The sequence below is a fragment of the Molothrus aeneus genome, chromosome 1 (assembly GCF_037042795.1).
Source record: "Molothrus aeneus isolate 106 chromosome 1, BPBGC_Maene_1.0, whole genome shotgun sequence".
In the NCBI taxonomy this organism is placed as follows: domain Eukaryota; kingdom Metazoa; phylum Chordata; class Aves; order Passeriformes; family Icteridae; genus Molothrus; species Molothrus aeneus.
The window spans coordinates 134,637,998-134,654,251 of record NC_089646.1 but is presented as its reverse complement, the minus strand read 5'-3'; the positions used below and the strand labels follow the sequence as shown (position 1 = coordinate 134,654,251).

At 34.4% G+C, this 16,254-nt stretch overlaps 1 protein-coding gene across 1 annotated transcript in view; it reads right to left on the bottom strand.

Annotated features, from left to right (window-relative positions):
- Positions 1 to 931: 931 nt before the first annotated feature.
- MMP16 (matrix metallopeptidase 16) overlaps positions 932 to 16,254 on the bottom strand; it is a 164,945-nt gene continuing 149,622 nt past the window's right edge. The window contains exons 8-10 of the mRNA XM_066565591.1: positions 11,760 to 11,910; positions 7,633 to 7,748; positions 932 to 3,064 (exon numbers count right to left, since the gene is read on the bottom strand). Coding sequence (XP_066421688.1) covers positions 2,730 to 3,064; positions 7,633 to 7,748; positions 11,760 to 11,910 — 602 coding nt within the window. The 3' untranslated portion in view covers positions 932 to 2,729. The remainder of the gene's footprint in view (positions 3,065 to 7,632; positions 7,749 to 11,759; positions 11,911 to 16,254) is intronic.

The window sequence follows — 16,254 nt, the reverse complement described above, 5'->3', positions numbered from 1 at the left end:
ACCAAATGAGCTGATCCACAGCAAAAATCCTGTGCAACTAAATTGTCAATAAATCAATATTTTCAGCAACAGCTGACTTGGATTTACTAAATAATGCTATGGGCTGATACTGGTGCGCTTCTAACCTACAGTATGCAGTACTTCTACAAAACATCTCCAAAATGCCATCTGCATTGCATATTTGTTGTAAAACTATATCTTTTTCTAATCTTCATTTTTGTTAACCATACATATGTATATCTGTTTATGCTCTAAGAAATAAGTTTGCAATGCTTTATAGCATGCCACATATGTTCATAAGTCCTCAAATCAATATAAAATCATGTAATTGAAAAAAAGGCATACTATTTTTCATGCTATGCTCAATATGAATATAAATTCAAGGCAGTCAAGCTATCCATTACCAAAACAATAATAATCATAATATATATGCATATATACCTACACTCTCTAAAAAGTGATCCAGTTATGTGGATTAAGAAACCAGTAAGAAATTGGTTGAACATAGTATAAAAGTCTCATTTAATGTAAAAGCCCATACTGGCCATTTCAAGTATTTTAATACTTTCCTATAACCTTTTCATTAATAACTAGATATTTGTAGAAATAATAATTTTATACTGAAAATTGTATTCAAGTTAAATAAAAATTAACTTCTGCTGTAATTCATTTTTAGAGTGTGCATGTATACATAGCAAAATACCTTTCTACAGACCTATCATAAATATTTTAGTCTATGTCATTTCTCTCCTACTAAAACACTTCAATTTTTTTTCTCAAATTTTGGATCATGTCTATCAGGCCTTTCAAGAAATAAAACTCATCTAAGTTCATTTGCAACATCAGATTCCCTTCAGTTTGTGCCAGTTTGCAAGTTAAAGGTCAAAGACATAGGACAGTACACTTTAAGGAAATCCAGACAGTGAAGCTGTTCACAGAAGACAATGTTTTACTTGGTAATGACAGTCAACAGGTCAATAATCAAGTTCAAGGCAAGCTGTTCATTGTTGCAAAAGCTACTCCCCTCGATACCTGGCTTTCATAAAAAACCAAGTGTCTGACTTTTGGGGTGCATCATTCTGACCATCTTTAATAAGTTCACAGCCCAGTGACTGTAAAGCCTATCACTGCAAGAAGCAGCTCCTAAAATCAATAAAGAGGTCTGTCAGTTGCTGACTTTTCTCTAGGAAAAAATTATTGATACAAACCTGCTCTGCAGGTCACATGAAAATGACAATACTGCTGTTAGCACAAATTACATAGAATGACAAAATGTTTTGGTGGTCCCTTGGCTCTGTCAGTTGATACCACGTTTGACTGAAGGCCAGAAATTTTAACCCTTTGAGAACTATGATGAACATGCAAAGGGGTAACACACCAGAGGATACTCATGCACTGTCAGAGTCATCTTCTTAGCTTTCTTTTGAAACTGTAACTCTACCTCTGCAGAGGCAAATCGAATTGTCATGCCACACAGTCTCAAGAGAGAAATCCAAGATGCTTAAGATAAGAGGCTAAGCTATAAAACTGTTGACAGCTCAGAAAAATTCTTGGTAAGTGATACAAATTATTAAAATACGTTTGGTTCCTTTAACAAGAAAGTAGCTGGTAAATATATTTTGTTTTCTATTCATGTTACAAACGCTTTTCTATCAATATTGCAAATAATTAAAAATGCAGTCATAAGAAATCTGTTTCAAAAAACTGATTTTCTTTTGAAACCTGTATTACCCAAACACAATTCTCTAATTTAATGATGACCAAGTTTAACAGACTCTGAAAACTGGACGCAATAGTTCTCAAAGGGTTACACCACCAACATAATACCAGTGTCAAGTCTCTCAATAGTCTGTCTGTTGTTTTAGTTCATTGAAATCCACTTCAGAGACACACTGCTTTTTACCATTCTTTGGAATGAGTGCTCCTGACAGACTTATAAAAGGCCTGGGGTAGTTGGCTTGGTACAGCTTGGGAAAGATAATGTAGGAAAACTAACCAGAAATCAAACCAACCAATAAAAAGGTTCTGCTTGAATATAGTATTGAATATGAGTTTAAAACATTGAGGACATAGCCCAGAGCAGCTGTAAAAAACACAAAATGAATGTATTAAGGCTGTTACTATATTGCAGATATTTTGGCCCCTTATTTGTTGGAAAATGGCTGTCCGAACAGTCTGAAGTCCTGCGTGTCATCCAAGTCTCCCACCTGACAAAACTGGAAGTAGGAGTATGGGACTTTATCCATAGCAGACAGAAAGCAATCCTCTTTGGAGACAAAGCTGTTTTAGGTCTTCTCACTTTCCTGAAAGTTCCATTATTGGTTGTTGTGTTTCTCTAAAAAAATTTACTTTCAGCAAAAAATTCTTTGAAGGGGAACAGGCCTTAAGGAAAAAATGTAGAAACATTGGAGATATTTTTATTCCTCTTTGTTAGTTAATCCTGATAGTTTATAGGGCATTGAGCGTGCAGAGGGAAGGCCTAGAATTGAATGACAAAGAAAGACAAAGGACTGAAGAAACAGCAGATACTGTGTATCATGGAAGCTTCCCAGCTGAGCGAATTGCCACTCATGCGCAGGACAGGCAACCCCCTGGGTTTTAAAGATCAGCTTTGTTTCAGACTGACAGATGCCCGCTCCTAGCTAGGAAACTGCATAACAGCTCTTGTGTTGAATCTCAAGTTACCACAAACTCCTGGGAGGGAAAGAGAAAAAAACCAAAACCCTACATCACACCCACTCTTGCATAGAGCGTTTGCAGTACAGTATGTGCCGGGGTGTTCCTTTCCTTTTGAACTGGAACACAGTGTAAACCAAGACAAGGAGGCACAAGGCCAGGATGCAGGGAATGACGATGGCTATGGCTTTCACAGTGCTGGCTGTGTTGTCCAGTTTGATGACAATGTCAACATCATCTTGAGGGCTGTGTCGGTCTTTATCTCGGTCTGTTGGTCCATCACAACCCATAAAATCCTTGAGGATGGATCTGGGATAGCCAGGTTCCACCCTGAGCATCTGGTTATTGAATTTCCAGTATTCTTTTCCTTTGTAGAAATATGTGAAGCCTGAGGAAGAAAGTAGCAATTATTCATGGTCATATGAAATCATGTCATCAATATACCATTATGGAAATTACTTGTAACAATTCTTTTGTAATTAAAAAAATTAAAAGATATAGGGAATAGACTTCAGTTAGAAGTCTTCTAAATAGTTTTTTTTTTAATTATTTCTTTACTGTCTCTAGAAATCTAATGTTGAGTTTGGGGATTTTGTTTTGGTTTTATTGCTTGTTTGTACTTTCATTGTTCTTTCATTCAGTAAATTGGGATTTTATTTTCTTTCATTACTACAAAAATAACAAAATAATTCCAGAGAATATGGTCTATGAAAAGTCAAGGTTTGGCCAGTTTGTTCATTTACTGGAAAATCAACTAGAATTGGAATCCTCAGGGAGAAGACTTTAAGCATCACAACCTCTTTGAGATGGTAAGTCTCCTGAAACAAATTGCAATCCTCTTCTCTGCTCTGCTATGCTATGCAGAAATGAGAACTGACCCTCTTCAATCTCACATAGCCTATTTCTGTACTTCAGGAGACTGGATGAAATAACAGAATCTTTCACATGAGATAAAAGGTGTAACTAGATTTAAGTTTTCTGTAAAGACCTGATATTTGTTCATTCAGGCACAATCCAATGTTATTTTTAAACATGCTTAAATGAAGAAAAAGCTTGACTCTTGCCAAAAATCTGTATTATTTTATTATCCCAGCTGAAAAATACCATTGATCTGGCAAGACATAAACCTTCAGGATGGGTGAACTGTCACCTACTGTTTATGAACTGAATGGAAATAGCTGGACTTTTTCTTATCTTTGCTTTATACATCTCATATATTCCCTGCAGTATTCAAGGCTACTAAGACAGATTGGGCACTCTTTTTAGTTAAAGATGCTTCCCGAAAAGGCTGGTAACTGCCTATCTGGAGATAACATTATTAACCAACTATTTAATCAACAGTTATTTTCTTTCAATTCTAAAATTAAAAGAAAAGAAATATTTGATAGTCTATTTTGCAGCTGAAACTGTAAGAAGTCTTAATCACCTACTTCCACTTTTCAGAAAAACATATTTCATCATTCTTCTACCTTAGGTATTTTTGTAATTTTAATAGCCTTCCTAGCCAATTAAAAAGTATTTTCCTGTCCTTAATCCCTTGCATTTTTTATTACCTGAAAATATGCTAATAGATTTATAGAAAGCTCTAATACAATTTGAAAAAAAAATTACAAAAAGTATTGATCTGTATCAAAAGAGTGGCTAGACTTTTGCAGAAAATGCCTTCTATTCTGGTTGGAATAAAACCTAAAAGATGACTGTAATTCTTTAAATATGATGAAGTTTTAAAATTTTAGCACATATAAAGTTCCTTAAAGCAATCTAGAGTTTAAATTAAAAACATTATCAAATGCAAAATTTAAGTATTTTGAACCACAGTTACCCTATCTTTCGATTCCATATAAAAACATGCCTTTCACAAAGTACTGCATATCTTGGCCATGGATAAATATTTCAAGTATGGAAATTTAATGTATTATGTCTATCAATAGTCTAACACATATATAGAGACCATATACAGGTTTGACACCTCTAAATCTATATTCAGATATATATATATATGCAGAATACATGTATGTATACTCAGGGGTAGTGGTAAGTCAAAATACAAACTTTAGTTAGCAGTAATTGATGTGGCAGTAATTTGCAGCAAAAGACCAAATTAAAACTCTTAAAGCGGCAAAGGAATTGCCACCTGCTAGAGATCCAATACAATTTTTTTTTCAAATAGAGCCCATTTTTCACTGGGAAAATCTGTTTAAACTTTTAAAAAAGTTTAAAAGTTTAAAATTTTCTGCCATTTTTGCTGAGGTAGGAACCAGGATAATAGTCAGTTAGAGCTGAAAGATGGAAGCTACCAGCAGAGAAGGACAATTCTAAGACACTGAGTAGTTTTACTGCTTCTCCTGACAGAGAAAATGACTTCCCACAACTGTAGAAAGGGATTTAATCTAATCTGCTAGATGTGTTAAACCTGCTTGGAGAGCTGTTCCTTACAATTTTCTACATACTAGTCACTGAGCAGTGAGTGCAATACCTGACACAAACAGCACCAAAGGGCGTAGCAGTCACTGCTACCTCAAACATACTTATGTAGTAAGTATAAGGCAAAAAAGGCCAGTGGACTAATAAAGTAGACTACCTTTTCTCCTTCTTCTACCTAAAAGTTGTCCCATCATCCACTTCAGCAAGTTAAATTTTCTGTGCTGCTCTCAAGGTAGAAAGAAAGATTTCTCCAATTTGGATGACTTTGTGTGATCTCAGATTCCATGTAGCAAAAAGAAAGGAAATTTCTTTTCCATCCCGTCCTAAGAGTTTCTACCAGAGTGTTAGAAAACAAGTCACAAAATGGGAAGTAGCAGGGCAAGTTTCAAAGGTGTTACCCGTACCTGGACCTTAACAAGCTTTTAGGATACTTAGCTGGGACACTGACTAGAGTAGGAAATTGGTTTTTGTCATCCTTTCCAAAACTCTTGATTACAACAATTACCAAGAATTTTTGCCATCACTGAAGGAATCCCCTGCATGATCAGAGTTATTGTAGGTGTTCATTTGCATAGTTTGCACAACAAAAATATAAAAGAAGGAAAAAAATATACTTTAAAATGAAATTAATTCCCTGAAAGACATGCTCTCAGATGTTTCCTTGTGAAGGTTTATAATAAAAGTACTTTATCAACTCTGCTTCTGTCCAGAGAAACAAAAGCAGTTTCAGGAAAAATTGAATCAATTTCTTTCCAACTGAGCTGTGGTATTTCTTATTTGAATCTGCTTTTATTTCTTTCTCTCCTCATACAAACAACAGCAAAGTTGTGAATTGTTTCTTAAGATTTTATTTTCTTGATTTCAGGAAAAATGTCTTAGTGGTCTTCTTGGAAAATTTATGGTGTCATTTTCAGTCCCCTTTCTGCCCTGGGGCCCTTATAGGATTTCTGAGATGCTCAAGAATTTCCTCTTTCCTTTCACCTCCTTCACAATCTCATGTCATGTTTTACTAACCTTCTCATCCAAAGAATCCAGCAGACCATCAAAACCAATAGGGTTAGAAAGAGAAGAGCCTTTTATGTAATCAAAAGTCTTTCATGCCTTAGGAATGGGTGCTCTGCCTCTGCTTTCAAACTCACTGGTCTGAGTGTTAAAGTAAGGTAATTTTTATTTTTAATGGGAGGCACATGTACCTCAGCTCGGTACAGAATATATATTTATATATATAAAAATATGTTTATATTCATAGATATATGTATATATGTATATTTATGCACAGATATAGATAGATGATAGATACACACACAGATATAGATGTATACACATGTATATATTTCTATAACATTTATGACAATTTCCACATATATGCCTATTTAAAAACAGTTAGTTATTGAGTGTGATGTATGCACAATATCATCTTGAACGACCTACTTTCCAGTTAAAAACAACACAGAAAATCCAATCTAGCAAAAAAAAGGCCAAAATACAGACAGGGTTTCTTCTTCTGGGTGCAGCAGACACAAAGCAAGGAAGCAATTAAACATATTTTTGAAAAAAACCCCAAACATTTCCATGGCAAATTACTTAATCAAGTTAGAGGTTGAAATAGGAGACTAAAATGTTTTATAAAAGGAAAGAAAGATTTTTGTTTTCTTAATAAAAGGAAATTAAAATATTATGGCAATAGATATGTATACTGTCTTTTGAGGTAAACAGAATTAATTCAGAACCTACTAATAAATAAATCATATATGCCATATAACAATTGTCCAACAATGATAGGATGCAACAAATGCATATTTTTATTCCCATCAAAAGGATCTAAAACCTCTGTGCAACTGAGGGCTCTGTTGGCAGCCAGCCACCATCCCCTGGGTAGCAATGAATTCTCCTAAGATGGAGCAGATTTTGGCTGCTCTCATTTGTTTTCTGGTGTATCCAGCTGAGATTCCAGACTCTAGGTATGTGATGATGCATCTTGATAAAGCTAATACATCATACTAAAATCCCTGTTATCTGCTTTTCTACATCATGCACTTATGACATCTTCGATTTACATAAATTCATTGGCATATTTCTGCTTAGATAAAGATTTTGCTTCCCTTTGCTAGCTTTTGAGAATGAAAGCAATACCTCTTAAGCTGTTTAAAAAGCCAACACCTTGAAAATTCAATAGAGATTTATTGTGTTTATGAAGCTTGTTTTAAGAGGTACTATAATTCAGAAGAGAACAAAACCAAAATGAATTAAGACAAAAGAAAAAAAGAATGGAAATTAAGGTTTATAATACTAAATTTGAAAGTTTTTTCAGCCCTAGGTTAAACACTTAAAAGAGCAGTTAAATACTTAAAAGAGCATTTTCACTAAAGCCAAATCTATAGCAGGAAATACTCTGTTCAGATATCAAGAATTCCTTCACCGCTTAAGCTGAATAGTCAATCACCCCTCTATCTTACATACTACTATAATCACCTACTCTATCTTACATAAAGGATGTAAATAAATCATTAAAACAAGAACATGTTTGCATACCATTTTCTTTGTGGACAAAGGCTCCCTGAGGAGATTCTGGGATACCTTTCCAAATTGTGATTGGTTTGGGATAACCAGGGTCCATGGATCTCATTTCTTCACTGTACCTCCAGTACCTGAAATATTTTTTAAAGGAAAAAAAACCCACATTTGTAAGATAGCAGATGAGTAACTTTATATTTTCCCCCTCTAACACTTGCTACATTCATTAACCACAAGTGGAAATACTGGATTTCTTCTCTTTGAACATACATTACAAATAAATCTATTTTCTGTTTCATATAAATAGATAGAAGATAAAATATTTTTGCACTTCAACAACTAAACCAGTATGCATCTTACTTATAATCACCACAATTTTGATGCCTAGGGCTTTTTCACAATGACACAGAGAGATGTAATACATGCAAAAAACCAATGTACATTAATGCTTTTCATAATATTGTAATAATGCAAGTGACAGTAGTTTCAAATTAAAATACTGCCAGCAATCTTAATTTGACTCTTCATACATATGCACTACAGAAGCTTTTAATTTCATTTCATTATCACTAAATAGATGCAGTGTATTATAAAATTCAACCTGTTTGTGTGCCTTTTTGCCAGCCAGCCTTTCTCAAACTTAAAAAGCTTCAGCGTGCAATTCTAGTAATCCTGAACATCTGAGAAGTACTTACACTTGTGATTTATTTACACTTTGAGAGGATATTGATAATTTCTTTTTCCTTTTACTGCTGATCAAATTGCTATGCATACAAGTTGATTCTAAGAGTACAGCATCTCTAATGTCCTCTGCATATCCTAACATTTTGGTAGGTCATTTCATATTTTGATTTACTCCATCAATTTAGAGCATAGTTTTATCACTATCATTGGTAATCTGGTTACTGCTAAAAACTTGACCCTGTTTCTCATTTGAATTCAGTTTTTAGAAATCCTTGTTATGGTCATCATATATTAAAAAATTCTTATGTGGATGATATTTTATCACTGTGAAGGTACTTAGGCACTCTAATTGATTCACATTTTCATCTTTTTAGAAAAGCGTGGTGGTCTAAACTCCTCAGTATTTCTCCCTGTAGGGCATTTCTCTGGCTTTAAACTTCCAATGAAATTAAAAGATGGCAGATTTCCAGTGAGTTAGGAATTGGCAAGTTAGATTAAAAAGACATTTGTATTTATTTTTTCTTTCTTATGCTTAAATTATTTTTATAGCCTCAATCCTTAATCTAGTCACATATACATCAGCTACCAGCCAACAACACAATGCTCTGTATTTGGATACAAAACATCTTTGAAAGTCTACATGCAGAAACAACATGTAGAAGTAGTAAACAAAGCTCTAACTTTAATACTGTTGAAACCAGTTCTTCCTCATCTTTAAAGTCTAAGTTTCTTGGTCTTTAGTTTGCATTTTTAAAGAAATATATTTTCTTTTTTTCGCCCTCTATTTCAGAACTCTATTTGTGGCCTCCATAATTTCTCTCCTTTTCCATTTTCTCTTCCAATCTTTTCAACTTTTTAAGCTCCTTCTTTTAATAACCTCTGGTTTCCCACTAGCCCTAAATGACTTTCAAAGATGTCCTCTTTCATTAAAAGTCTTTGAGGACATACTCAGTGCACACTCTGAAACCACAGAACATCTGGGTTTTCATCATTGATAAGAATGATTAGGGATCCTACTAGGGAAGGACTGATCGTGACACCACCTCAACAATCTGTGCTGGAGTAGTGAACATGTCTACAGGGTAAGGAAAAGCCCAGTCTTGATTCTATTTGGCATGCCAAATGTTCACAAGCAAACTCCCTAATGATGGTTTGAGCTCTACAGCCTATATAAACTTGTTGCTGTATCTCAAAGACTGATAAATAACAGAGGGGGAAAAAAATCTAAGTCCACTTCATAGCTTTAGAAAAAGGGGTGTTGAAAAATATTTGCTAAACTATGGTCTATATCTAAGCCTATTTACTTAATGAATGATTAAGCTTTATGACGAGCATATTGCAATGGCTTTATGACAAGCCATTGAATGATTAAGCTTTATGACGAAAAAAACATTGATTTAAACTCTAAAGTGCATAAAAAGTTGGACCAGACAGGGGCATAAACAAGGACATTTGTCAAGAAGTTCATGAAACCTATTATTTTCTAGTCCCAAATGACTCAGTTCTGGTAGGATAGGAATAACAGAGGGACTAATGTTTTCAGTAGTCAATATTTTTTCCCTTTCATGTGTTTCATACAATCATTTAAAAGAATTATCATGAATATTGAAATAGATAAGTTCAAATTACAACAATAATGTTCCATACATGAGCTGCTTTAGACATATGACTGTTTACTGGTTCAACCTTTAAATCTTCTTACTGGTTTAGCTAATGGGATTTTCTTGTTTGTGTACTTTTTTGCTTGGTCAGTTTATTATTATTTTTATTTTATAGCCAGTATTTGATCTCATAAGCAATGCACATTGACAAACTTACTGTTGTAAGGGTTTATTCCTACTGATGGTCAATATCCCATAATGGCTCAATTATCTCTGCAAGGCTTATGTTCAATCTTCTTCTTACATACTCTATTGCATTTATATCCTGCTGAGTTTCATTGTGCTTGTTAGGTCTATGGAGCAACTTTTCTGCCAGCACCTGTTTTCTCTGCTATTTCTTTTTGTCTTCTATTACTATCAATTGTGTTTTAGGAAAGTCCTGAATATAAGTAACTGCCTATGCATGGTACTATAAAAGAACATTGCTGAATAAAGCCTAAAGGAAGTAAAAGTCACAAAAAATTCCTACTGTACATTTTTTTATAATATGTATGTGGAGCTGGAAAATTATTACCTGAAAAAGAATTTGAATTTTTAAAGAATTTTTAAAGAACCATAGAAAGCAAATTATTTAGGCATCTTCTACTCACTATGAAAATTGATTGCTTGAAATGATACCTAGTTTTAAAACATTTCAAAAATTTGACTTAGTTATCTACTTCCCTCACCATGAGTGATGGAGAGCTATATTTTTTAAATAATAAAAATAGCTTTTACCATAAAATTTGTTGCAGCATTCTGTAGTGCAGTTTTTACAGTACTGCTAAAAAATTACAAACTATACTGTCCTAAACATATTCTCTGATGTGCATTAAATTGATTTCTTAAGTGATCCATGAATACTATTAGTGTCTGAGAACACTAAGTACCACACAGTAACAAAAGCAGTCATAGTTTTAATAAGACTAATAGAAATATTACAGTTATTAAGAAGGAATAATTTGTCTCTGAGCATACAAAATTTGCACAGCAATACATCAATCAACAAACACAGTACCATACTGAAAACCTGTAAAATCCATCATTCAGACAACTTGCAGTGTTTCAAAAATTAATGAATTCTCCTGACGTCTCTATAAAGCAGACTAACATTCCTTTCCTTTTTTTTTATTTACAGGTAAATAAAGATACAGAAACTAAGTGACTAATACAAGTATTTCAGGAATGGAAAAATCCTTGGATTTAATGTTTTTTTTTCCTGTGCTTTTCTTTTTGTTGGGGGGTTGTGTTTATTATTATTATTATTATTATTATTATTATTATTATTATTATTATTATTATTATTATTATTATTATTATTATTATTATTATTATTATTCATAGATATGTGTCCCTATAAGATTTATTTAGAAGTAATTCCAAGAAAATGCTCAAATTCTCTGGCTCCCAGGTTCAGCTCTGATTTCCCTTTTTTACCTCATTATCAAATAGTAGCAAAGTAATTTTCACTGACCTTAAAAGCTTTGGATCATGCCTAGTCTGCCTATGTTCTGGAGTTTAGAAATGTGGATAAAGAAAGATGTAAGAGTGTACAGAAACAAATCACTTCGAATATTTAAGTTTAAATTTACCACAACTGTGACTTGCTTGTTGACTTCTGGAACAGAACTTTTCTACTGGATATACTTATACCCACTCTAAGATACTCATAAAATACAGTTTAGGTTATAAGACATGTGAAAACATTACAGCCATCTATACAGGAGGAGTAAATTTCATCTTTTTGAGAAATAGAGGAAAAGTTTAACATGTTTAGCTGGTATCCACTGAATTGTTCCCTTGCAGAAATCCTATACCAACCTATCTCCTTTGAAGAAGTAGGTTTTTCCAACATCTTCCCACCAAATTGCTGAATCAATGCCATGGGAGGGAATTCCACTTCCAAGTGTTATCAAGTCATGAGGATAACCTGGCTGGAGAGTAGTGTCCTTGAAAACCCAGAACTTGTTACCTGTACAAAAGCATATATATACACACATATATGTGTATTAGTCATCAGTACTGTCAGTAGAAATATTAATGCACTCTTAAGAAATAAGAAAGACTCCCAAGAGTCTATAGTAGCAATTCTTTCAAATACAATGAAATTAAAAATGTTCCATCCATGCAGACAATGCAAAATTAAATATGCCTTATGGATACTTGCATTTATAAAGCACCTTTCTTCAAATATGTCTACGGTATATTTTATTACCAACTATGCAGTGATCAAAAGTAGAATGAAAATTAAATCACCTTAAGAGACTCTGTGGTTGATAATGTAATACATTTACAGAAAAACTACGCAGCAGTTTCATGTTTGATGAGGAAAGAGAGAATTTTATAAGAAAACCAAGGTAAGAAACACAAAAAAAGTAGAAATGACAATTTTCATAGAGACCAAATACTTTTATTACTCTGTATTTGTCCCCAAGAATTTAGATTACTTATGAAGGATGTTTCAGAAATAGTCATAGAATTTAATATTAAGACATCTTTTCTTTTAGGGCAGCCTAAAGAAAGCAAACTGAGAGTCTGAATCCCAGAGGTGAAAACCTTTTGTTACTGAAAGTAATGGTGGGTTGCCAGTGGCAGTAAGACTTAAGCTTTGTCTGTAGGTGGCAAATCATTCAAACCCCCCCAGCTGACTTATTCAGTGCTGAAAATACAAGGTAGTTGTACGACTCCAGTTGCTGTTAGCACAGTGTCTACACAAACCTCAGATTACCCAGGTTACTCAGGTCACTGTCTTAAGTATGAATGACAGCCTAGGGCTTCCTGGACTGCAGTGCTGAGTGGATGAAACCCCGACTGCTAGAGGGGTAACTGCAGCTACTAGACAAATATTTTGTGTCCACAGAGATCCATGCCTACAGAACTAGCAGCTGCACCAGTGTTTTATAGTTGAGATGCCCCCCTGTTTGTGGGAGAGGATGCTTCCTGTGGTCTCTCTTCCAGCTGGATGGCTTACCTCAACAGCCCACAGCTCCACTTTCCAAGCGTGAGTCTTTCCTCTAGCTTCCTGGACAAGTTCTTCTTCACTGAATACTTCCATGATTATCTCACCTGCTTCACCATCTCATATTAAGCTTATAGCTCAATATTTCCTCGATAATTTTGTTGTCCTCCTAGGGACTTCTCAATATACTGTGCCACCTGTCCTATTCTTGCAACTATCTTCTCCTTTTTGCATTTCTGTTTTTTTCTAATTCTTCTTCAAAACTCACTTCTCACCCTGTGTCTTTTCAGCAGACTTCTCTTTCAAACACAACTTTGGCTGAAAAAAGGGAATAAAGATCCCCATATGCTCCCTAGAAATAAGAAAGGGGGAGCATAATTTGCATTTATGTACTTATCTGATGAGCTTGCTTGGATGCCTGTCTTCTCTTTGTGTTCTGTCCCCTAGACCACAAGGACACCCTTCTCAGGCTAGACTATGGGCTCCATTGTGAAAGAACCATGTGTTTATTCTCTTTTCAAAGCATTACCATCATCATTTTTTCCAAAAAGCATTGTTAGTTTTAGTAATAATGACACTGAAGGAGAAGATACTCTTTGACATCACATGGACACTTGGAGCTAAATCACAAAAAAAAAAATAAACATTCATGAACATCTATATTGAATTTGCCTTATTGGATTCTTCACTTTGGTCTATCCATTTCTATGCATGACAATGATATTTGAAATATAAGGCGAAAAGTTTGAAAACAATTTTTTCTCAAACACATTTGGAAGGAGGATGTAAGAGATAAAATCTTGGCTGTTCACATTAGGTTTTGTACTTGCCTTTTAGGCTAGACAGGTTGTTATACAGATTTAGGAGGTTAAGGTACTGTGCTGTATAAATATTTTATAAGGAAATGTAATATTACCCCAAAGACCTAGGATCAGGTGTATGCCAGAATCATCAAGGGGGAAAATCCAGAGAGCTGTTTTGCAGTTGGTTTTATATTTTAGCTATCCCTCTGTGGTATTAAACATTTGTTTAAAGGAAGGGTTTTTTTGATCTCCCTGTTTGTACTGTGGTGATTTAAAGCATGTTTTCATTTTATCAGAATTTTAATTAGGAGAGGGGGTATAGTTTCCATCCCTCCCATGTTGGGTTTCCAGGGTTAATTTTTTATCAGCTTCTCTACAGCTGCTTGTCACCCACTTTCAAGCACAGACACTACAGTTTGCTCAACAGATCCATTTTCTCTCCCCTGCCAGTTGAAGGAAAGAAAGGACTCAAATAATGAGTATGTACAGAGTCATTTGAAGTACTGAAAATGAGACAGAGAGATCTATGAAGAGCAGTCAGGGGAAGCTGAGTTCTCTATTGACCTGGGATTAAGGTCATTGCTAACCTGAGATTTACCTTTACTGAGATGCCTTATAAAAACTCACTTATAGGGTTTGATAATGACAGAGGTGAGCATCTTCAATCATTCCCTGTCCCTCCTTCCATGTGGTTTATTTTTTGCCAATTCATATGACTGGATACAGAAAGCTTCAGATGTTAATGGCAGTTTCAAATGCAATGATAAGAGAAGTCATGTGTTTTGAACCTTCCTAGTTGGTACTTGTGGTGTGAACAACAGATGGCATCCAGTGAATGATCCTGGGCCAGCTCATTTCTGTTTCAGAAGATCATTCAAAATGACAGCTGTTGCACAGCATTGAGAGGCATATGCTGTGATGTATGTAATGCCAATACTTTTCTCTCTGCCTCACAAGGAATAAAAGTCAAAGCAATTGTTATGAATATATCATTATCAGCCATACCCAAGGAGGCAAAGTTAACTATCAACAAGATCAGGTCAGACCAAAATAAACAATGGTTATGCACAAGCCATTGTAAATAACAGCACCACTGAGCCACGCATTTTTTGCATATTCAGAGATACTGAAGTAAAAGGAAAGTGTAGATGTGGGAACAGGCATAAGAAACTGAATTCTTCACATAATTTCTTACTAAGAAACAAATTCTAAAAGGAAAGTGTAGATGTGGGAACAGGCATAAGAAACTGAATTCTTCACACAATTTCTTACTAAGAAACAAATTCTTTCTTAGAAAAGAGAGAAAAGGTAAATTTATCTGTATTCTGCAGAGACAGGGAAACATTGAGATCTCTAACATATGTAGGCAAAGCCTATTGATGCTAACTAGCAGGAATTTTATTTAACATTTGCTTTAGAAGACATGTTTAGTCTGCTATAACTGTGTTTATTGTTAATGAGAAGTACTGTATACAAGAAATCCAAATGTTCCATCTGGATGACAGCTTTCACTTCAGTTTTTTGTTTGGTTGGTTTTTAGGAGGTTTTAGGAGGTCTTGTTTTGGATTTTTTTTTTCTGTCTCTCACCTGGAGGAAAGTGGGTGTCTATTTATCAGAGAATTGATCTGATCAACAGAATTTGATCAGAACCCAATGTTAGGAGAAGTTAAAGCTGAAAACCAGGGCAAAAGATGCCCAACTGTGATGAGAATGAGATAATTTTATTTCTAATATATTTATAAAACTTTAAATGTAGTACAAACTAATGCTACAGTCAGTATGCTTTCATGTAGCTCATATTCCACTTCCACTAATAGTCAATAAAACTTCATTAATTGTGATCATAATGGAAAGAAATATAACAAAATTAGTAATATTTTTATTCTTCCTGTAGATAACTAATGCTTCTTTGGAATCAAAACCTGTGCCCTCGGCAGAAACCACCACTGTGTTTATTTTGCAAAGTTGTTTTTTTAAGGTCTCATCGGTAGGTTTGTTATTTTCACAGAGAATAAAGCACCACATGTTTCATGAAGTCTGAAATTTCAGAATGTTTAATCTCTCTGCTTTTATTCCCTCTTGTAAGGTCTAATATAATAAGAAGCAGATTGGCAAGGTCAGAAGCTGAGGGTGAAGCAAGTGATAAAAAAGCTAAAATGTCTTACTTCTTGAAATAATGCTTTGTTAAATATCATCACTGTAGGGAAACAGCTAAGAAGGATGAACCATGGAATTATTTGAAGTCTCTCAAAATCCATCTTTGACATTCTAAAAAAAGTACTGGAAATAAAGGGCATCTGTATTGCTATACTTCACTTAAAATTACAATTTTCTAGACATTCTTCAGACTGTTTAACTTTCTACTGACTAGTGCCAAAAATATCCAGTTTTTAGCAACTAGTTCTTCCTTTATAGAATCTGAATTCTGAATAATTGTTCTTCTGGGTTTTTTGTCCATATTATTTGCAATTATGGTGTATGTGTAGTGCAAGAAGTGTGTGTGGCATATCATGACTGTGTTAGAGTGGTGAGATGAATTTCCAAATTTTTAAAC